The 22,821-nt window shown below is 37.2% G+C and overlaps 1 protein-coding gene and 1 long non-coding RNA gene across 5 annotated transcripts in view; one reads left to right on the top strand and one right to left on the bottom strand.

The window, feature by feature from the left end:
* dclk1a (doublecortin-like kinase 1a) overlaps positions 1 to 22,821 on the top strand; it is a 62,752-nt gene that overhangs the window by 3,318 nt on the left and 36,613 nt on the right. For all 3 annotated transcript variants that reach the window (XM_048181585.1, XM_048181587.1, XM_048181590.1), the window contains exons 3-4: positions 1,939 to 2,282; positions 22,647 to 22,746. In XM_048181585.1, coding sequence (XP_048037542.1) covers positions 1,939 to 2,282; positions 22,647 to 22,746 — 444 coding nt within the window. The remainder of the gene's footprint in view (positions 1 to 1,938; positions 2,283 to 22,646; positions 22,747 to 22,821) is intronic.
* The window catches only part of LOC125262775, a 12,551-nt gene continuing 5,539 nt past the window's right edge, over positions 15,810 to 22,821 (bottom strand). Inside the window, exons 3-4 of one of the 2 annotated variants that reach the window (XR_007183604.1) lie at positions 17,325 to 18,583; positions 15,810 to 16,776 (exon numbers count right to left, since the gene is read on the bottom strand). This is a non-coding gene — a long non-coding RNA (uncharacterized LOC125262775). Of the gene's footprint in view, positions 16,777 to 17,156; positions 18,584 to 22,821 lie in introns of those variants that run through there. The other variant, XR_007183603.1, reaches the window with a different exon arrangement.

Raw genomic sequence — 22,821 nt, 5'->3', positions numbered from 1 at the left:
CACTGCAGTCACGTCAACAGTTTTAATAATGTCTTTAGTACCTTTCTGGACCTTGAAAGTGTTGATTATATTGCTGTCTATGAATGAGACATATACCTCTCGGTTTTCATCAAAGATGAACAAAGTTCCTTACGGGTTTGGAACGACATGAGGATGAGTAATTAATGACAGAATTTTAATTTTTGGGTCAACTAACCCTTTAACATAGCCCAAATCAGGGGGAAAACTGCAGACTTGGCAACACTGTCAGCGACGCATGGGCGCTTTTCTCAGAATTAGATTGAGTTACTGATAATTCAAATAGTTTGTCGTCGTCACTCACCTGAACAAGCACCAATTTGCCTCAGATGTTGGGCTTTTGTAGGTGATCTCTAGCTAATGTGCTCTCATAACCTTTAATCAAAACAACTTCCCCTCCCACTTGCAGACATCTCTTCTCTTCTCTGATGATGCATGTATTGGCACGAGGGAGGGACAACCTGTCACTCACATGAGATCACAGCACTAGCAAACCACAACGAACCAATCAGGACCTGCCCTACAGTTTTTCTTGTTTGAAAAGCCGTTTCATTCACAATCGGGAAGAAATCTAGCGTTAGCGTCAGTTCTGGCAGGTCACGTCAGTCAAGCTTGCATCAGCTGACTCGTAGGTGACTTGCGTCTACCTACAGGAATACGACGCCTATTACGGCATCTATATATAAGCTCCTCAGTATTATCAGCAGCTATTGCATTTCTCAGGAGCAAATTACCCTCCTCCATCCCCAGCTCCTCCTCTCTTCAGTCAGGATTGGCCTTATTATTTCCCCTGAATCAGACTAATTCTCGAATATGTGTACGTTAAATCATGACATTTAATGATATCTGCATGTTGGTCCTGTTCTGTTTACCCTAGGGGGTTTATTGCTGCTCTCCCTGCTCTTATCCATGCTAGGCTGCATGGATGCGCAGGGAGTTCTTGCCCAGAACAGAACCATACCGCCAATACAAACTCTATGCATTATCTATCATATTTGACGATAGTGGTCCTGACAGAAATCTAGCGTAGCGTCAGTTCTGGCAGGTCACGTCAGTCAAGCTTGCATCAGCTGACTCGTAGGTGACTTGCGTCTACCTACAGGAATACGACGCCTATTACGGCATCTATATATAAGCTCCTCAGTATTATCAGCAGCTATTGCATTTCTCAGGAGCAAATTACCCTCCTCCATCCCCAGCTCCTCCTCTCTTCAGTCAGGATTGGCCTTATTATTTCCCCTGAATCAGACTAATTCTCGAATATGTGTACGTTAAATCATGACATTTAATGATATCTGCATGTTGGTCCTGTTCTGTTTACCCTAGGGGGTTTATTGCTGCTCTCCCTGCTCTTATCCATGCTAGGCTGCATGGATGCGCAGGGAGTTCTTGCCCAGAACAGAACCATACCGCCAATACAAACTCTATGCATTATCTATCATATTTGACGATAGTGGTCCTGACAGAAATGACGATCGCAACGTTTGATGCCTACTTTAAAAACATGTCTCAACCTGATTGCTTGAGAAAATGTAAAATAGTTACAAAGTTTTTTTAACGTAAGAATGCATTCTCTGTGAACGGCGATTTCATTTTAATAGTCTGTTATTGCATATTGCTTTATGAGAGTCTTGATGCCTTGGATGTATTGGATGCATTTTGATTCTCTTTTCAAAATTAGAGCAGTAGATGTGACGACAAGGATGAAAAATTAGGCCACTCAATGATGAGCATTTAAGTCTGCATGACTTTAGCTTAAATCAATAGATTTTAACAGGGATGACAGTTCAACAGTGCAAAATGCCAGGCGGCGCCTCAGGTCTTTACCCTAAAAATTAATGTCACGCACACGTCATTTTTATTGAAGATGTGTAAAATATAACACATGATTGTACCACTATGTTCTTTTGATGATTATAGGTGAGAGTTATGTGTGTGGCTCCACCGAAGCCTTTAAAAAACTTGACTACTCCAACAACGTCAACCCTAACTGGTCTGTGAATGTCAGGGCCTTGGGTTCCAGCAAGTGCCCAACATCTCTAGCAAGCTCGAAATCAGGACCGCAGTCTAAAGAGGGCAAAGACTTCATCAGACCCAAACTGGTCACTGTCATCCGCAGTGGGGTGAAGCCTCGGAAGGCAGTTCGCATCCTGCTCAACAAGAAGACGGCCCACTCCTTTGAGCAAGTTCTCACTGACATTACAGATGCTATAAAGCTCGATTCTGGTGTTGTCAAGAGGATCTACACCCTTGAGGGAAAACAGGTAGGATTGCTCATTTATACTGCTACAATAATTTTAGTCAGTTTTGAGTTGATTCATGTGATTTTACCTCAAAAAACTAATAGTTTTTGTTATGTAAGCTGACCCCTTGAACTGGCACGGAAAATTTAAAAGCATACTGGGATTGCACATTGGGAATCCCACATAATTTACATGCTAGTGAAATAGAAATGTTAGAAAAGATTCATTTATTAACAGCTGAGTTACTCTTCCTATGTGATTGTTGACTCAAAAATACATGGACCTAAAAGTGTTATGAATCGTTCTTCCCTGGTAAAACCTCATGAAATACCCTAGATATATGGGGGCTCATCATCCAAACAATGTGGCTCTTGTTATTTATCTCTGAAATGAATTCATCCCACAAGCCTTGAATTATGAATAATGAAGTCTCATTATTTCAAATGCTACAGCAGAAATCTCCCCCTAACCTGCAGCAAGATTTATGGCAGATCGAGTCTAGTTTATGAATGGGAATCTGTGTCTTTGCCCACGCACACTCAAAAGGAGAGAACCGGTGTCTCAGAGCATACAGAAATAACTCATGCTCTCATTTAAATTCCTCCCACCTTTTCGTGCCGCTCTGAAACAGCTGTGCCCTCCCCACGCATGGAGAATGACAGAAGGGCACATACACATGTGCATGACATACTCTGATAAATACATAAATATATACACACAAATTTCTGCTGTAAAAGAGTATTTGATCATATACACATTGTAAATATCCTCCACAGACATACAGTGCAGTTCAAAAGTTCAAATGTTCACTTGTGAAAGTGCTAAATTGTTTCTAATTTAAAGGGTTAGTTCACCCAAAAATGAAACATCTGTCATTAATTACTCACCATCATGTCGTTCCACACCCGTAAGGACTTTGTTCATCTTCGGAATGCAAATTAAGATATTTTTGATGAAATCTTGAGAGGTTTTTTTATCCCCAATAGAAAGCAACATAATTACCACATTCAAGGTCCAGAAAAGTAGTAAAGACGTCGTTAAAATTTCAACATGACTACAGTGGTTCAACCTTGATGTTATGAAGTGACGAGAATACTTTTAGTACGCAAAAACAAAACAAACGCTGTTCGTGTGAGCAGAACGATGCATGTGTGTGATGCTAACACAGGAGTCGGCCAATACCGAGTCGGATGTAGAACACGGAAGCCTGCACTGTCTATACAACGTAAAAAACATAGGAGAATGACAGGGGAGAGACCAAATTGTTGAACAAAGTCGTTATTTTTGTTTTGTTTTTGCGCACAAAAAGTATTCTTGTCACTTCATAACATTAAGGTTGAACCACTGTAGTCACGCTGACTATTTTAATGATGTCTTTAGTACTTTTTTGGACCTTCAATGTGGTAATTACGTTGCTTTCTATGGGGGATACAAAAAAAACCCCTCTTAGATTTAATCAAAAATATATTAATTTGTGTCTTACGGATGCGGAACGACATGAGAGTGGGTAATTAATGACAGAAATTTCATGAACTAACCCTTTAATTCACTGTTTTTATAGCAAATTATATTATCAGGATAACATTTCGAGTGAAAAGTAGAATTTTAAAAATGTGTTTATATCTATTTAAATGTACTTTATATTTGTATTTGGTTTGTTCCCTTTATCAGTCAAGCTGCATGAGCTTCACAAGTTTGTTGCATGATTTGACAATGATCCAAAAGCATCATGTGCTTCATTGGAAGGAAATCTGACCTTTTGTTTCAAAGGAGTCACATGACTAATGTCGGAAATTTGCTTATTTGATTAGTAGCCTAGAATCCTAAATATTCCTTATACATTTTACATCATAATGTTTTTTTGTTGTTTTTTGTGAAAAGTTCCAGGTTTAAATTGAATTTTAAATCACAGATTTTTCAGTGTGTACTGTCCATGAACATCTCTTCGCGTGTCTCTGCTCAGCCAGGTAAAATGTGCAAATAAGGAGACGCCATTTGGCTAAAATTCATTAAACACTAATTAATCTGCACACGGATCTGTTACCTCTCTCCACTGATCTCTGTGCTGGCGGCTCCGCCACTGTCTCAGATCTTCAGACTTAATCTTTTCTATTTGAAAACCCTCTAAATCACCTTGAATTTGGGAAAACTGGAGCATAGACAGATTGGAATTGCAGATACTTCATTAAATGTGCAGTCATGCATAAGACGTTTTATTGTTTGTTTGTTTTTTAGAGTAACTGTATTGAGTAACAAATATGTATTTTAAATGAAATGAAATCCCTTTCAGTTGTTTTAAACATGATTCATAAGACTTTCTCCCTCTGGTATAATCTGATATCAGGGTTACACAGTAAGGCATCAAAGCTCTGGTCACCATCCAGATAAAGTAGCATTATGGCTAGCGCTATTTTTAGAACAAGGATCGATTGGGCCTGAGGGAGCCGTCTAATGAACAAGCCTGGCCAGACACAGTTACAGCACACGATTTGTCCTGATACAGTTATGAACAAAAGCAACAGAAACCAGGAAGGAGACACAAAGAGAGAAAGTAAAAAGAGATAATAGAGGGATCTATGTGGGTTAGAGAGAAAAAAAAAACACAAAACTGAAGTGAAACGGGAGGTGGAGAAGTTCAGGTGTACAATTAACAGTAATAAAAGTACAATTTCCTGTTTTTTGTTCAGTTTGAATGGAGGATCCAGGTGTGGAAGCAGGTCATGTCAATATTATTGTTGCTTTGCTTGTTTGATGAATTACAAAAATAAATCTGAGTGTGTAAGTGATTAATGGAATTTCTAAAGCAATTGTTAGATAAGTTCGGTGTTGTTGAGTCATGAAGTTATTCATTATCTTCTACATAACAGGACTGTGCTGGATTTTTGGTATTATATGATTGCAGCCTTTTTGCAATAGGCTCATGTTGTTTTTGAAAAGAAAAAAAAACTTCAGAAAATCTATTTAATTCAATTTTATGTGCTGAGTGAGAGTTTGGTAAGAGCGCTGAGCCAAGATGTTATTCAATAAACCATAAGTTTTAGCATTTTTCTGCTGTGTTAATATATGTATGAACCTGCCTGTGCCCTATGAAAGAAAAATATGGATTTCTGCTTTCAGTTTGTGAATTAAATTGTTTATCTCCTGCCGTGGTTCAGCCGTGGTACTCCAAACAGAGACTGTTTAATGTGTATTGCACATTATTCGGCATATTTCAGGAAAATCAGAGAGAAATGCAGCCTGCCTTGAGTTGATTGGAAAGCTAATTATAAATGCAAAGCATTGGAGATTGCAGTGATTACTCACATGGGAGGAAGGTTAGAGATGAACGTGATTTTTTCAGTGTAAATGTGTTTCTTCAAGCTACAGATCCTTTTGGATACTTTGTGTCATATGGCAAATGCAAATCTGGATTCATATAGCCGACAACAGACTGTGATGTCTTCTTCAGTAATTTATTCATTGTAACAGAATCAACATCTGCCTCTAGCTCTGATGTCAATAGCACCTGTCGTGATTGTAAAAATAGACATCAGATGCTTTTGAATGCATGTGAGATGCATGTAGCCTATATGTCTCAATGTGGAAATGAAATGTGAATGAATCGAAAAAGCTCATGATCACGAGAGATCTGGGTTTTTGGGTCTTTGCGTGAGTCTCATGGCACCTTTCTGATAACCTGTATAATGAGGCCAGAGACAGTAGATCAAGGTCTTATTCCATCTTCCTACATATCGTGACACTTTTCTCTGGAGTTTTACTATAGGAAGTGAAGTATGGATTGTGTCGGGTTTTATGGTGTAAAACACAGTGATGCTGTGCTAGAATAGAGAATACTGCAGTTCTGTATAGATGTGTGCTTATAGATGTGTGTGCTTAAATGCTGTGTGAGTTATCATCTAAGAGAGACCTCACTAAAAGCACTGCAAGTGGCATTTTTAGGATAAATTGTCAGTGGCAGGCTGGCAGGCCATTTATGAACTATTTCTGGAAAGATTTCGTGGAATTATGTGGGTTATGATGATTTAAAGATGATAAAATGTGTAAAGTAGAGCTGGTAATACACTACCACTAAAAAAAGGAATGGGGTTAGTACAGTTTCTCGATAGAAATCAATGATTTTATTCAGCAAGGATGCCTTAAATTGTTAAGCGGCAAAGCTGTTTTTAACACTGATAAAAATTGGTGTCTTGACCAAATCAGCATATTAGGATGATTTCTGAAGGGTCATGTGACACTGAAGACTGGAGTAATGTTGCTGAAAATTCAGTTTTGCCATCTCAGGAATAAATTGCATTTTAAAGTATTTTAAAACGGAAAACAGTTATTATAATTTGTAATAATATTTCACAATATTACTATTTTTTTATTGTGCCTTGGCAAGTAAAAACATACAAAAACTTCAAAAACATTAAAAATGATCTTACCAACCCCAAACTTTTGAATTGAAGTGTACATTCTTCTTGGCTCTTTACATGGCACCGTTTTCAAATATGTATGTGTTTTGACCGTTAATTTACAACATTTTGAGGGCCTGAAAATGGGATTCAAAGTGTACATTTTTTAAAACTATACTGTTATCATCTCCATATAAACTACAAAAATGCCAATTTGTGAAAATGGTGACGTCATGCGTATGCATATTACGTGTTTAGTCTATAGGCGCGTAGTTTTTCTTTACAAAGTGACATCGCCATCTACTGGCCTGGCATGCATAATACAGCGTTTTTGTGGATCCATGTGAACAGCGTTCTTTTTGACTACGTTGTCATCTTTACACGAAAAACGCAAAGGAAAAACCTTTACATTTTTAGGACAGTTTATTAGTGATGTCCATGTTATAATCACTCCTGAAATATATAAAAAAAACATTGTGTTACAGTTAAACCACCTTACTATTGCAACTTTTTTAAACTTTTTTGGATAGTTTGGCTTTTAAATGGCTATTTTTAGCCAGATTTGCATTTGCAGCACCACAGTGTTTTGAGCTTGTCCACTTTCGACGACTTCCAGAGGTATTCGAAAACATTCGGCCGGATTGCTTTCGTAGTGTCGACGCTCATGTGGTCGAATGTGCCACAAAAGACCACCTACTCTCCCCCTACTTACCTAATGCGGAAACATTATGTGAAGCGCACTAGCCAGACGGGATTTAAACTTTGTCGGCTGAAGACCCAAGTTAGGTTTAAAGATGAAAAATGTACCAAGCACAATGTTCTCTCACCATTCCTGATTTCTAATCATGCACTCACTGTGTTCGGCCGGTCTCGCGGCTGTCAGAGCAGAAACGGAAGCTGATGCTCTGTTTGTCCATCATCTGCGTGCGCATCATATGTAAATTGCGTGAGCTTATTTTATCCATTTGATCGAAAGATCTGAAAAAAATACATACGTTTACCCACCCATATACCCTCCCCCAGAAGAAATCAGGACAGAAGTGGTTGAAAGTGGACAAAAGAGACGATTAAAATACCAGGTGTAAACAGGTATGTGTCTGTCTCGTCTACTTGTGATCCGATTGACCAAAACGCATCTTAAAGGGACAGTTCACCCAAAAATGAAAATTTGATGTTTATCTGCTTACCAGGTGGAAACAGAGCCATAGAGACTTGGGTTTCAGCTCTTTTGACTTGAGCTAGTAACCAACCACTTAGTGAGCACCCAGAACATCCTAGCAACATCTTGCCAAATCTCCAGAACACCTTAGTATCTTGGTAGGAAGTTTTGCATTGACAAGCATAGTTTATTGATTGATTCAGGTGCTTCGCATATATAGATAGTTCCAAAATACATGCGATTTCTGTGCCACATCTGATTTGTCCCCTCAGATGGCCACTGACCTGGATCCTGGACCTGGATCCATTTCTGGTTCTGCTGAGTGCAGGCTCAGATTTTAGCTTGTGGTGCAATGCTGCTGTAGGACACTGCTGACAGATGGGAGCAAAGAGGGCATGCAGCTGAAATTCATAATTAACATGTGTCAGAACGAACCCGTTTAACATTGTCTGCAACCATGCCTCTCCAAATGTCCCTGGCTTGATCCTTCTCTGACTTTCTCACACATCTTCACTATGCAGTGTACTAGAAACTATCGCAGTTGTGGTTTGTCTTTCCTCACAAAGGACAGGACTTTGGACAGGAGCTAATTTTATCCATGCTTTTTGCTCCCTTATGATCTCTCCTTCTAAAGAAACTGATCAACCCCCCCTTTCAACAGTTTCTATGACGATGTGATCCAGTTGCTTAGTAACGGCCTGAGCCTTTGTGACGTCACTGTGGGCAGTAGTGTGTGTCGGAGTGTGTGGGGAGTTCAGTCTGAGGAAGAGGTAGATGTACGATAAGTGGTTTAGGCCGCGGACATTGCTCTCTTGTTCTTATCCGTTAAGCCTATATTTACACACACAGACACACACTTACACAAGATATAGAGCTACACAAACACAGCCTTCTAACACAGACACACACATATACACAGACACACAAACACACACATAAATAACCAGGCAGACGTGTCCTGCATACTGCAACCAATTCTTAATGACCTCTGGCATATGCTTCAGGCCGAGACAGAGACATAGCAGGCGTGTAATCGGCAATCACTCATGTGTTCACTCTTCCTGGAGTTTGTCGTATGGACATAACTGATTTTCCGCACCATTGCATACACACACCCTACTTAATTAGCCATGTCTTTCAGTCTCCATTGTCTGGAGGGCCATTTACCCCCTCTCAAGCTCTCCTCACCTCTCGTTCCCCTCCTGTCCAATGAAATGGCCAGATATTCTGCCTTTGGCATATGGTCTCGCTGTCCCCAGTTATTGTAGTCAGCAGAATTTCTTTGTTTCCTGGTGAGTTAAATCCATATTAAAATCCAAATCTGGATTAACAACCCAATCTAAGACTGAAGATTAATCTGGGTTTCTGTAATGTTCTCATGTACTGTATTTAGTAAAAAATAAAGAGGCAAATTGTGCCACTTTTGTACATGGTGCTAAATGTGCTGCAATAGCGCTCTGCTGTATTAAAAAAATTGTATAAAGTCATTGTCATTCTTTTCAGCAAACAGCCTCCATACTTTCTATGTAAATTAGACTTATTATAGATATAGGTTTATTCACAACACTCAGTGCTGTTGGTCTGCCATGAGCCGATTCAGGTGCCTTGACCGTGTTCTAAGGGGCCATTCTTACAGAATGTATTTTCGCGTTCCAATGCACTTTTTCTATTGTTTTCTATGTAAAACTGCTCTAGGGAGACGTGTTTGACTACTGCGCTCGTGTCTCCTATCTTTTGCGGTGTCTCGCCCATGACATAGCATTCTAAAATAAAATTCTAAAACGCACCCGCGTTAAAGTTTAAAAGTTTAACTTTTAAGAAACACACAGGGCATTCCACTGCCCTGCATCTCACATTTTTAAACACGTTCTGTGTCACACACAGAGTGCTGCAAAAGACATGAGCGCAATGGTCAAACACATCCGTCTAGATTAGAATGTTTACATTGAAAGAAATTGCAAAATCCTGTTCTGTGTGAACGACTGCCAAGTACGCCAGTCTGCTGCATTCTCTGGTAACTTTGAACTCACAACTGACCCTTAAAGGGTTAGTTCACTCAAAAATGAAATTTCTGTCATTAAGTACTCACCCTCATGTTGTCCCACATCCAACTTTATTCAACAATTTTGTCTCTCCCCTGTCAGTCTCCTATGCTTTTTACGTTGTATAGACAGTGCAGGCTTCCATGTTCCATGTCAGAACACCGACTCATTATTGGCCGGCTGCTGCGTCAGCATCACACGCATGCGTCGTCCTGCTAACATGAACAGTGTTGGCCAATACTGAGTCGGCGTTCTGATGTAGAACATGAAAGCCTGCACTGTCTATACAACGTAAAAAGCATAGGAGACTGACAGGGGAGAGACAAAATTGTTGAATAAAGTCGTTATTTTTGTTTTGTTTTTGCGCACAAAAAGTATTCTAATCGCTTCATAACATTAAGGTTGAACCACTGCAGTTATGTGGACTATTTTAACAATGTCTTTATTACCTTTCTGGGCCTTGAATGTGGTAGTTATGTTGCTTTCTATGGGGGATAAAAAAAAACTCTCAGATTTCATCAAAAATATCTCAATTTGTGTTCCGAAGATGAGTCCTTACGGGTTTGGAACGACATGATGGTGAGTAATTAATGACAGAAATTTCATTTTTGGGTGAACTAAGCCTTTAAGATTGACAATTTTGCCATGCAGATTGCTTTGGACACAGATTTTGTGAGCATGTTTGCGTTGTTACCTGATTTGCATAATTCATTTCAAAAACTTGGTGCTACAACAACACAGACAGCATTTTAAAATAAACAGCAGTGAATCCCCCCCCCCCCCCCTTCACAAAATAAATTGCAGTTGCTGGTTTAGCTCATCCATCCTCATTTATTCTGAGTATGCTGTAGCGTGTCAGACAGCAGGTATCTGGAGATCTGATTCTAGTCAGTCTGCTGCTTTTGCTGAGTCACTCCAACCAGGTGTGAGTGTGTGGATACAAGTATGAGAACTTTTGTGTCGACAGCTTGTGTTTGGGCATGAAAGCTCTGTGTGTGTGTCTGCTCAGCAAATGAGCTCTTGATGCAAATCATTTTAATGCATGTCGGCTGCCAAAACCGCACACAATGAAAGCCAAAAAATTAGGGACATTTATATCTGTCTTGTTAACTCAAGCACCCCTACTGGCTCTAGATGTCTGTTTTGTTTTGTTTTTGTTTTGTTTTGTTTTGTTTTGTTTTGTTTTGTTTTGTTTTGTTTTGTTTTGTTTTGTTTTGTTTTGTTTTGTTTTGTTTTGTTATGTTTTGTTACGTTTCAATTCGTGTTTTGTTCTGTTTTTCATCTTGTTTTCTATTTTGTTTTTCTTTAAGTGTTGTGTATTGCATAAGTGTTGCTGCTTTAAAAGTTCTTAGATGACTTTTGAAAATGATCTCTTTGAGATTCATCATAATCATCATTATCATACCCTTATCTTTATCTGTATTCTGTAATAATAACGTCCACGCTGAACTTTCTAATGAGAGACTGTCTGGTGAGACTTTCATCAAAGAGAGAGCAAGCGCGACAAAGAGAACAGTCTGATCATCTGAAGCTACATCTTTTCCTGCAGCCTTTTCTTGAGGGACAAGATTTTTATCGTTCGCCGCAGTTCTGTAATAATAAAATGAATCCTAATCTCCTCCCACTTCTGACATAGAATCTGTCTTATGTAATTGAGATCTTATGTAACTGCTCTTGTAGTCTGCTCGGCATTTAGCAGGCCTGATTTAGGAGATCAAGATGGCAGCTAATTCATCTGAATAAGCTCCACATTATAGCAGACAGTGACATTATTAGGGCTCTGTTCCCTTGACTCCTGGTGCTCTTAAAGGAACAGTGCACACCAATATGAGAACTCTGTCACTGTTTACTTGTGTCAACCAAATGTGATTTTCTTTCTTCTGTGAAACATAATGGATATTTTTGGTAAATCTTTTATGCTGCTTATACTTTAAAAATGACCAGCACCTTAAAAGATGTCCATACATCTTCCAAAGTCATACAATAGTTCTGTGTGATGAGCAGACTAAAATTTACACTACTTTTCAAAACTTTGTTGATTTGTTAATGTTTTTTAAAGAAGTCTCTTATGCTCACCAAGGCTTCATTTATTTGATTAGCTTCACTACTTCAGTCTTCAGTGTCACATGATCCATAATCTAATATGCTGATTCGTGCATCTTAATATTTTTGTGGATGTATTATTTTATTTATTTTTTCATTTTTTGATGAATGGAAAGTTCAAAAGAACAGCATTTTTTTTTAAAAACAATTTTTAAAGAAAGAGATTTTTTTAAAGAAACTTTTGCTAACATTGATAAATGTATTTAATGCCACTTTTGATCAATGTAATGCATCTTGCTGAATAAAAGCATACATTTTTTTTTTATTTCTTACTGACCCCCTTTTTTTTTGTTGTGAAAAATCTTCTGACACTTATTTTGCATCAAACATAGTGACATGCGTCCTAAAGTGCCACATTTTCAGTGTTGAGAAAGCTGTCGTGTGATTTCAGAAGTCTTCACAAGTCATATGGACAAGTGTAATGGTGCCTTAATGATGCTATTTTGTTCCTTTCGGAGCATGAGAGATCACATAAATTGTTTCATTATTTGGAAAAAACGAGAACGTGAACATCCTACCTAACATCTCCTTTTGTGTTCCACAGAAGAAAGAAATTCCTGGACCTAAAAGATGTCAGCAGGTTCAGATTTGACATTATCAAATGTCAGCGCATCAAATTCATCTTGCGTTTCATCTCATCCAAAAGCAAAACAAGCTAAAAGACAGCAGTTATTTTGAACACTGTGCGGGGGCTTGAGGAACACTCAGATGGAGGTGGGCAATAATTCAATCTGTTGTCTGATGGGCTTCTTCTGCTTAAGGACCAGCCTGTTTTGATGAGACATGGGCCTCCCACGATCATAATGCTGTCATACCGCCTCATTTTTTTAGGCCTTATTTTCTTCCCTCACTCCCTCTACGCACATTTACACACACAAACACCCACACAAACACGCACATATGTGTGTAGGATGGCTGTATATGAGCTTGCGGCGTGATGTTCTACATTTCTGCCCCTACAGACGCCCTGCTGCTTTACACACGCACGCATGTGCAGGTCGGTGGGCGTCCACATGGGCTGAGGATGAGTGTGAAAGCATGAGCTGGCATCTTGTTGGATCCTTCACATTACTTCACCTTTGTCATGGCAACAGTTTCCTCTCTGCACTCTTGACCGGGACAACTAATCTGGGTCCCATCACCTAATACTAATGGGATTAACCACCAGTCTGGTTACTCAAGACTTGCACTTTAACCCTGAATGAGCATTTTTAGAAAGGGAGGAGGCTCTTTTGCCTTTGTTTTTGTTTGTTGTGTCTATGGCTGTACTTTTGAGGCGCTTGTTATTTTTCTCCACATTACACATAGCTTGTTTCAAACACATGGTATAAACATCTTGTGGGTCTGTTCGTTTGGTGATGGAAAACATGTCTCTGTTGCAGTGCTAGACGCTCAGCACCAAGGACAGCGCCGCTCAGGATAATGAGGTTACCAGAGGACTGTCTGTGAAATGCTGCAGTGTTGAAAGTTGAAGTGGGGCTTTTTTATGTTGAATACTTTATACTTTCTCGGTTTAATATGCAGATACTACTATCAGTAATCTGTTTGTTGGTTCCGTATAAAGTAAAAAAACTGGCTCTGAATAGCCTGACATAGCAGCCCTGGCTCAACCAATGGCATGAGTTGGGGCGAGGCTTTCCGTTTGTCCAACCAATAACTGTTGTGGTGCTGCTCTCACAAACATTTACATATTTCAGTCTCTCACTAACATTAATGTATTTGAAAACAGTTTAAATAAATAGTTTTAAAGGTCAACATTATTTTCTCAAAACACATTATTGTTGTTCTTATTGTGGACCAGTGATATTTTAGTATTATTTATATACTGTTATAGTATTTATTAATATTTTGAATTAGCTTTTAATATTCCCAGTTTTCATTTTCATTTTAGTTTTTGTAATTTTTTAATGCTGTCAAACGATTAATCGCGATTAATCATATCCAAAATAAAAGTTTGTGTTTACATAATATACGTGTGTGTACTGTGTATATTTATTATGTATAGTACAGTCCAAAAGTTTGGAACCACTAAGATTTTTAATGTTTTTAAAAGAAGTTTCGTCTGCTCACCAAGGCTACATTTATTTAATTAAACATACAGTAAAAAACAGTAATATTGTGAAATATTATTACAATTTAAAATAACTGTTTTCTATTTGAATATATTTCACAAAGTAATTTATTCCTGTGATGGCAAAGCTGAATTTTCAGCATCATTACTCCAGTCTTCAGTGTCACATGATCCTTCAGAAATCATTCTAATATGCTGATCTGCTGCTCAAGAAACATTTAATGTGTACAATTGTACAAAATATTTGTGTACAATATTTTTTTTCAGGATTATTTGATGAATAGAAAGTTCAAAAGAACAGTGTTTATCTGAAATCTAATCTTTTGTAACATTATAAATGTCTTTACTGCCACTTTTGATTGATTTAATGCATCCTTGCTGAATAAAAGTATTCATTTCTTTAATTTCTTTTCAAAAAAATTAAAATAAAAATTCTTACTGACCCCAAACTTTTGAACGGTAGTGTATAATGCTACAGAAGCTTTGTATTTCAGATAAATGCTGTTCTTTTGAACTTTCTATTCATCAAGGAATCCTGAAAAAAAAAGTACACAACTGTTTTCAACATTGAAAATAATCATAAATGTTTATTGAGCAGCAAATCAGCATATTAGAATGATTTCTGAAGGATCATGTGACACTGAAGACTGGAGTAACGATGCTGAAAATTCAGCTTTGCATCACAGGAATAAATTACTTTGTCAAATATATTTAAATAGTACACAGTTATTTTAATTGTAATAATATTTCACAATATTACTGTTTTTTTACTGTATTTTTAATTAAATAAATGTAGCCTTGGTGAGCAGACGAAACTTCTTTTAAAAACATTAAAAATCTTAGTGGTTCCAAACTTTTGGACTGTACTGTATATAAATACACAAATATGCATGTATATATTTAACAAAAATATATTATATTTAATATAAATTATATATAAAAATTAAAATATATACATGTACATATTTCTTAAATATATACTGTACATGTATAAGTGTGTATTTATATATACATAATAAATATACACAGTACACACACGTATATTATGTAAACACAAACTTTTATCAAGATTAATCGTTTGAAAGTACTTAAGTTATTTTTATTTCTGTTTTAGTTTTTAGTATTTTTAATGCTTCAACTTATTTTATTTCAGTTATCTGCCAAGGCAACATTTATTGTAAAGAAAAACTCGGAAATGCCCATTTAGCCATTGTTTTAAAGCCTTTCAAAAATGTTGGCAGTATTTAATTCAGTAATTTCATGTTAATGTTAAATGTAGAGATCACAAGTTTTTGTGAGAGGTATTGTAAGTAAGAGTCATAAGTACACATTGTATTGTTGGGTGACAGTACACTCAAAATTATATAAGTAATATATATTATATATTGTCATGAGTGGTTTGCAACATGCACAAACGAGATGTCGGAGTAACAAAACAAACAGTCTTTATTAATAATCCAAAGGCACTCATAAAGAACATGCAGGAGATCACTCAAAGAATAACCCAAACCACACTATATTTAAATGAAAACAAATAAAAAACAGGGCTATAATTGACCGTTCGCAAAGACCCGCCCCCTTTAGTTGCTGTCGCTATACGTCCGACAACCCATGCCGATCTCTCACCACATATCATGTTCTCACACAGTGAAAAATACATTGCGGAGCAAAGAGGACACTGACAGACAAGACAGAGCAGGTTACTTTTTATATGAAACAGAGTCTCAAATTTCAAATTTTGTCATTTTTAAAGAAATTTAAATAATAAATACCATTTTGTGGCTCTTTAATGTGTCGTGACAGATCGCTGTAGTGCCTCAGTTCAAGCGGCTCATGAACCGATCATCTCTTCCTACTAGTTGATTTATAGCATTAAATAAACATGAATGAACATCATAAGGTATGTTGTTTCAATCGCGGAAAGATATCAGCACATACCATTTTTCAAGTTCAAGTCCACCTATGTTAATCTGCTAACTCCCCCAACTGCTTTGTCGGACAAAATGGCGGATTCTGCGTTATGATTGGTTAGATCGGCTGTCAATCAAACTCCTGGCAAAGGGTCAATTACAGGCTTAGAACAGAGGAAACCAAACTAGACACAAGTGAAACTAATACGTAACTATAGTAACAAACAAGGACATAATCAGTAACCAAGGAAACTGAAACTAAACAGAGCAGGGAAACAGGAACCAAAGGAAGTAGAACAAAATATCAAAATAAGAATCCATAGAATGGAACATAAACCTGACATATATAGGCCTAAATTAAAAATGTATGTAAAATTTCCATCCATTTGGATTACACATTGTTTATTTAACAAACAAACTAATAAACTTCTTCATCTGATGCATATTTGTCAGTCATGATACATAAATGAAATGGTAAGAAACAGAAAATATTTTTGTAATAGTTGTAATAAACTGAATTTGTTTTAAATACACAATAACCAGATTCATGATGATTCTAAACTATTTGAATAAATGCATTTTAATTATTTAATTAAAATCAATAGATGCAAATAGTTAAACTGTTTTTTTTTTTTTTTTTTTGTTTTTGTGGGTAGGAGTAGTGCAAAATGTCTGTATTTAGTCACCTTTCAGTTGGGTGAACTGTATCGCTGAGATTAAAGAGAAAGAGAGAGAGTTGTCAGGTATCAGTTCCTCTGGTTCACGCCAGCTGTCAGAATCCCAGCTTGTTGTTTACACAACACTCTCCTTCTGAACAAACACTGCTCTCATTCTCCCTGAGAACAGAGGGGCACAGGTTTAACCCTGTTAAGAGGTTGTTTGTATTTGTTCAGTGTCATTATACATGTAAGAGTGTGTTTTTGTCACAGAGATGTTAACACAGCCTCTATGTAGCACACCGCCCTGGGCTCATATCATGGCACGTCCTGATTTTGCCGAGTTTGATGCATTCCTGGGTCAACATATTTTGTTGATCCTGGAATAACATTCCTGTCCGAAAATTTAAACCTAACCATATCCCTACCTCTGCACCTAACCTCAAATCAGAGGGAAATTATGTGAATAACACTGATGCAAAAGCACCTAACCCTGGGTGTAAACTTGAAATAAAGTGTAAACTTGTCCCTGAAATCTGATCGGTTGATTGGAATGTTGTTCCAGGATCTACAAAGATGTTGATCCAGGAACATGGTGCATTTGGTGAAATATGTTTCTGCCATATATCATGCATGTTAAAGAAAAAATGACTGGTCTGGTATCAACTTTCCCAATTTCCAATTTCTCATAGTGTAATATAAAATATAAATGCTGGTTTTTACATCACCTTCATTTTGGATTAAAGAAGATCTTTTTGTGTCCTTCGTATTGTCCTCCTTTTTGATGACGGCATAGTGTACCTGTGCAGCTATATATAACCCCTGCTGGCCTCACTTTCTGTTCAGTTCCTCAAGTAGTTTCAAACATTTTGTACAGAGTTCTGTTCCTCTGTGAAACTTCCATGAGAGTGATAAAAATAGCATATCACAGTTTTTTTTCTTTTCTTGCTGAATTAGCAGAGCCGTGGGTGAGAACAAGATGGAGCATCTGTACTGCAGCAAAACACTGGCTTGAAGAGAGATTTCATTTGTTTTAACATAATACAAAGAGACATTTCACTTGTATCAAGAGACCTAGCCCTGCAGGCTTCAAATTATTTCTCTGTAAAAAATACATTCATTTGTGTTCTCATATTTGAAAAGAAACAAAAGAAATATTGCAAAACACAAAATTTAGTTTAATTTATTCAGTGGGGTCCAAAAGTCAAAGATTGCATTTTTCTCATTTAATTTTATTTGTTGTTGTTTCAAATTACATTAGATCAGCATTTTGAGTTTTTGTTCCAAAAACACCCTAACTTCATTTTGTTCACATTTATTATTATTTTTAGGGTATAGAGTATCTTTGTTTTAAACTTTGTGTTAAATTTGTATGTTAAATTATAATTAATATTATAATTGATTTTAAAGTACAATTTGTATGATTAATCATTTGAACCTGAGATATGAAACAAATGTACAGCTTATGATAAGGATAAGCTTATGATTTTTCGACCTGGTTTTGTGTGTGAAAGTGTGATGGGAAATGTATGTGTGAGTGTTTTATTACTGACATAAGTTTCTGAGTCAATAAAAAAAATAAGTCAAGTTTGCCAGAGCATTTCGATTAGATTTACATGCAAATACCTGGCCAGTTTTTTTTTAATTAGTATTTTTTTTAGTGTATGTAAACAGCGACACCTAGTAGTCTCATAAATCATTGCACTGTATCATTTAAGTAAATACTCTATTATAGTAATGGGAAAATATGGTCCTCGCAGTGGAAGGAAATTGATATGGATATGAATCTAACCCGCACATATTCACAGTAAATAATAAAGACCATTTAATGTTTTTAAATGCTCTACAAATGAACCATATCAGCACACCTGAGAAGACAAATCCATCATGCGCTGCCCCACATTTTCCTCTAGATGGCGCAATTGAAGCATTTCAAATCGGGAACGGACTATCCACTCACCTCTAGGGGAGGCTGTACCAATCTATTCTGTAAAAGATACACATTTTATTTAATCATTTATGCTTTCTTTCAGGGAAACATTTTGAACTTTAAATATCTGAATGGAAAACTTTAAATGGAAAAATTAAACTAAAAAGATTTAATTTAATGTGTTGTCCTTGCCAAAATCTTAACTTCAGTATATAATTATGCAAGTGGCACAATCAGAACATCGCCATGTAAGCTATTAGTCTCAGCTCCATCAAAGCTGCTGTTCAGAAATAATCCATGTTGTAAGCATTTAATCTTTGGATAGCTCTGCCGTTTATTGTGCCAGCTTGATCACTTTGTCTGTTCCACTTAGAGAGACAGAGAACTTCTGATCACAGTCGTTGCGTAACCAAACTAGTTTTTACATTTCTTTGCGACATCAAAGCTACTTTTTCGCTCTGGGAGACAGCTATCTCCGTCAGTCTCGGTTTGATGCTTTGCTGCTTCCATCTCTCTTACTTTCTCACTCTCTCTCACCTCTTTTCGCGCATCACCTTAATCCCAGTGGTCTTTCGGAGCCGTGCCCTGGTGTAGAACTGTTTTTCTGATGTTTTTAAAACCGCTTGGTGAGAAACATCAGAAAAATTCCCATCCTTAAGGCCGAAGCTCCTGCTGTTTTGGACATAACTAGTTCTCAGAACAGTCCTTTTATCCTCCTTTTCTTCTCTTGCTCGCATCTTAGTACATCACATATTGTAAACTGTGCCGTGCCATTTAACTAATGTTGGTTGTGCCTGAAAATGCCCTAAATTGATCTGCATAAGTCTGTGACTTCTGTGACATTTAACTCTAGCTATTGAACTTTGCTGCTTAATTCATCTGCTTGTGCTGAATGATACCTCAAATTGTGCATCTTGTTGCGAGAAGTGTGCTATTACATCTGGAAGCAATCAGACTTACAATTTGTTGTCTGAGTGCTTTAGCATGCTGCTAGGTAATTGCTAAGGTGTTCTGAATGGATTAAGCGAATCACTGAAACACTTGTTGAGGAGAATTGTGCTTCCACACTTTAGCAACTGCTTGAGCTAAAGCACTTAGAACACCTTAGCAACTGCCCAACAACATGTTTAAACCAGTGGCGAGGCCAGACATTTTAAAGTGAGTGGACCTTGGTGAAATAGGGTGGACCAATGCCTACTAAATTACAGCATTTTAGAGCTGAACCATACAGCTCTGTATTAATATTATATTAGTGATTTGGCAAATGATCCTGTGCATATCTGGAGCGTTTAAGTTTTCTATTTACATGTTTTTGCATTGTTGAGCATTGTAGCCAATCACAGACATGTCTGTTGATTTCTTGAATGCAACGGCCAATCAGATGCGTTTAAGGTAGAATTCACTCACTGCTCAAAGCTGGAGTTTTTGTCCAGTGCTGAGTTTTGCACATTCACAAATCCCCTCATTATAACAAAGTGTAGAAATGTAAATAAGAGACTTTTTGTGCAGTGTAGACAGTAGTGTTGTCAAATGTACTGACCGCGATCGCAAGTCGGTACTGAAATTTTAAAAATGTGATGCTTTAAGCGCTGTTGAGCGGATTCGTAAACACCTCTGATTGGCCTTTGTGTTCACACATTCATCAGATATATGTATGTCTATGATTGGCTACAATGGTCAGTGCTTCAAAAACATGTTGTAAATAGACATCAATGACGCTCTTTACCAAGCGCATACACAGATACACACGGGAGCTTTTGAAAGTAAGCGTCTATCAGTGGGCTGGTCCCACTTTCAAATTCGAACACTTCTGTGTGCTTTCAAAATGCTCCTGTGCGTTGATCATTGTATCCAATCACAGACATATCTGATGAGTGCGTGAACACAAAGGCCAATAAGAGGTGTTTACGAATCCACGCAGAGCTAAAAGTTTCACATTTTTTAAATTTCAGTACCGACATGGTATTGTGGTCAGTACTTTTGACAACACTAGTAGAGTCAGCTTCATTGATTATAAATGAACATTCTGAGATTGCGCCATTGCAGTGATTTAAGATGAGTGACAGCTTTTTAGTGATTATAAAGTATGATCTATGTGTGCTATCCAGGCGATATGGAATCAATTCAGAATTTGAATAAAATCTTCTGTTTTTCATGTTTAACCAGCAGCCACATACACGCTGCAAAGTTTTTGGAGTGACATCCACTAAATTTGAGTATTTGAGCGATTATTATTGTCATGCATGCGTGATGTTTTTTCTCCTTTCCCACAAAAAATATTATTTTGTGTCTCAATTGATTGGGCGGACCAGCTGTCAATCTTATGTTGCATTGCCACTGGTTTAACATCTCCTCGGGTCATTTTAACCTGAAATTCTTTTTTTTTTTTTTCTTCTTCTTTTTTTTTTTTTTTTTAATTATTAAAATTGAGTGTTCTTTGGAGTGGTCCAAGACTTTTGGAATTTTGTCACACTTGATCTTGGAATACACAACAACAACAACAAAAATTGACTGGAATCAAGAAGTTTTTGTGGTTGTAAAAGAAATAGTAACAAATCCTCCCGTCGCGGGTCAATTTGACCCCCATAGGAATGAATTGGAAATGGGGAAAATGTTTTTTTATTTGTCAAAAAAAAAAAAAAAACTGCCTAGCAACATGCTTAAACCATTCAGAACACCTTAGAAACTGCCTAGAAATGAGTTTAAACCATCCAGAACACCTTAGAATACCTTAATGCTTAAACCATTTAGAAAACCTCAGTAACTTCCTAGAAACGAGTTTAAACCATTCAGAACACCTTAGCAACTGCCTAGTGATGTGCTTAAACCATTTAGAAAACCTCAGTAACTGCCTAGAAACGAGTTTAAACCATTTAGAATACCTTAGCAACTGCCTAGTAATGTGCTTAAACTATTTAGAACACCTCAGTAAGTGCCTAGAAACAAGTTTAAACCATTTAGAATACCTTAGCAACTGCCTAGTAATGTGCTTAAACTATTTAGAACACCTCAGTAACTGCCTAGAAATGAGTTTAAACCATTCAGAATACCTTAGTAACTGCCTAGTGATGTGCTTAAATGCTCATAACACTTTAACAATTGTTAAAGTGCATCTTAGAACACCTTAGAAACTGTCTAGCAACATGTCTAACAACTGCCTGGCAACAAAACTATATAAAAATGCTGGTTTGTTTCAACCCATAGTTGGGTCAAATATAGACAAACCCAGCCAATTGGGTTGAATTTTTAAATTATTTGGGTTTGTCCATATTTGACCCAACTGTGAGTTGAAACAAACCAGCATTTTTAGAGTTATGCAACTGCATAGAAACATGCCTTAAACCATTGAGAACACAAATGGCAACTACCCACAACTTGTGACAGACATTTTCTTCAAAAATTGCTTAAATTGTTTCACAAGTTGTTTCTATTTAAATAATTTTATAATAACTGGAATGACGTAGCAAATAAAAGTGCCATCTCAATATCAGTTTCCAATCCCCTCAGAATCAAATCAAATCAATAAAATAATCAAGTTTCTCTGAAAGTGTTTATACAAACAATGTCCATCTGGCTAATGAAAAATCATCTGTTCTCTCCATTCATGCTTTAGGGGGCTAGAAATCATACTTTGTCACAAAACAGGAGTAATTTCATGGTTCTTCTCTGAAAAGGGGCTTTGTATTTCCCGTGTGCGTTTTGTGCTGTGCTCGAGACTGATTATATATGCATTTGTTTACTTGTTGTCCCCTTGATTTATTGTCTGAAATGAACAATCTTTAAAAAGGTTCTTATTGCAGCCGTCCCCAAAGACGGCTAAAGGGCTGATGGGAAATGAGGCTTGGCTGGTAAATCTAACTTCTTCTTGATTAGGGGCAATCAACAGTAACAGGGCTGGTGGTTACTCATCTTAAAAAGACATTAGAGATGTGCTCAGCAAAGCCTTCAAAGCCTTCTGGGTGGTGATCACGATCATACCACCTCATTCGTTTTTGATGGAGGAAGGCTGCATCTGTGATTTGGGCTCTTTGATCATTAGGTTTTCTGTCCTAAAGCCATTATTTAATAGACATTCAGATGCTTTAATGGTTCTAATGACTTTCTCTCTTTCCAATCTCAGGTCATGTGCCTTCAAGATTTTTTCGGGGAGGAGGACATCTTCATTGCATGCGGCCCGGAGAAGTTCCGTTACCAGGATGACTTCCTGTTGGATGAGAGTGGTAAAGAGCTCTTCAGTTGTTGCCCTTGTGTTCATTTCAGCGAAAGAACGTTACTTATCATGATCTCATCAGCAT

The sequence above is a fragment of the Megalobrama amblycephala genome, linkage group LG2 (genome assembly GCF_018812025.1).
Source record: "Megalobrama amblycephala isolate DHTTF-2021 linkage group LG2, ASM1881202v1, whole genome shotgun sequence".
In the NCBI taxonomy this organism is placed as follows: Eukaryota; Metazoa; Chordata; class Actinopteri; order Cypriniformes; family Xenocyprididae; genus Megalobrama; species Megalobrama amblycephala.
The sequence above is the reverse complement of the archived record's forward strand: the minus strand, read 5'-3'. Positions and strand labels throughout refer to the sequence as shown.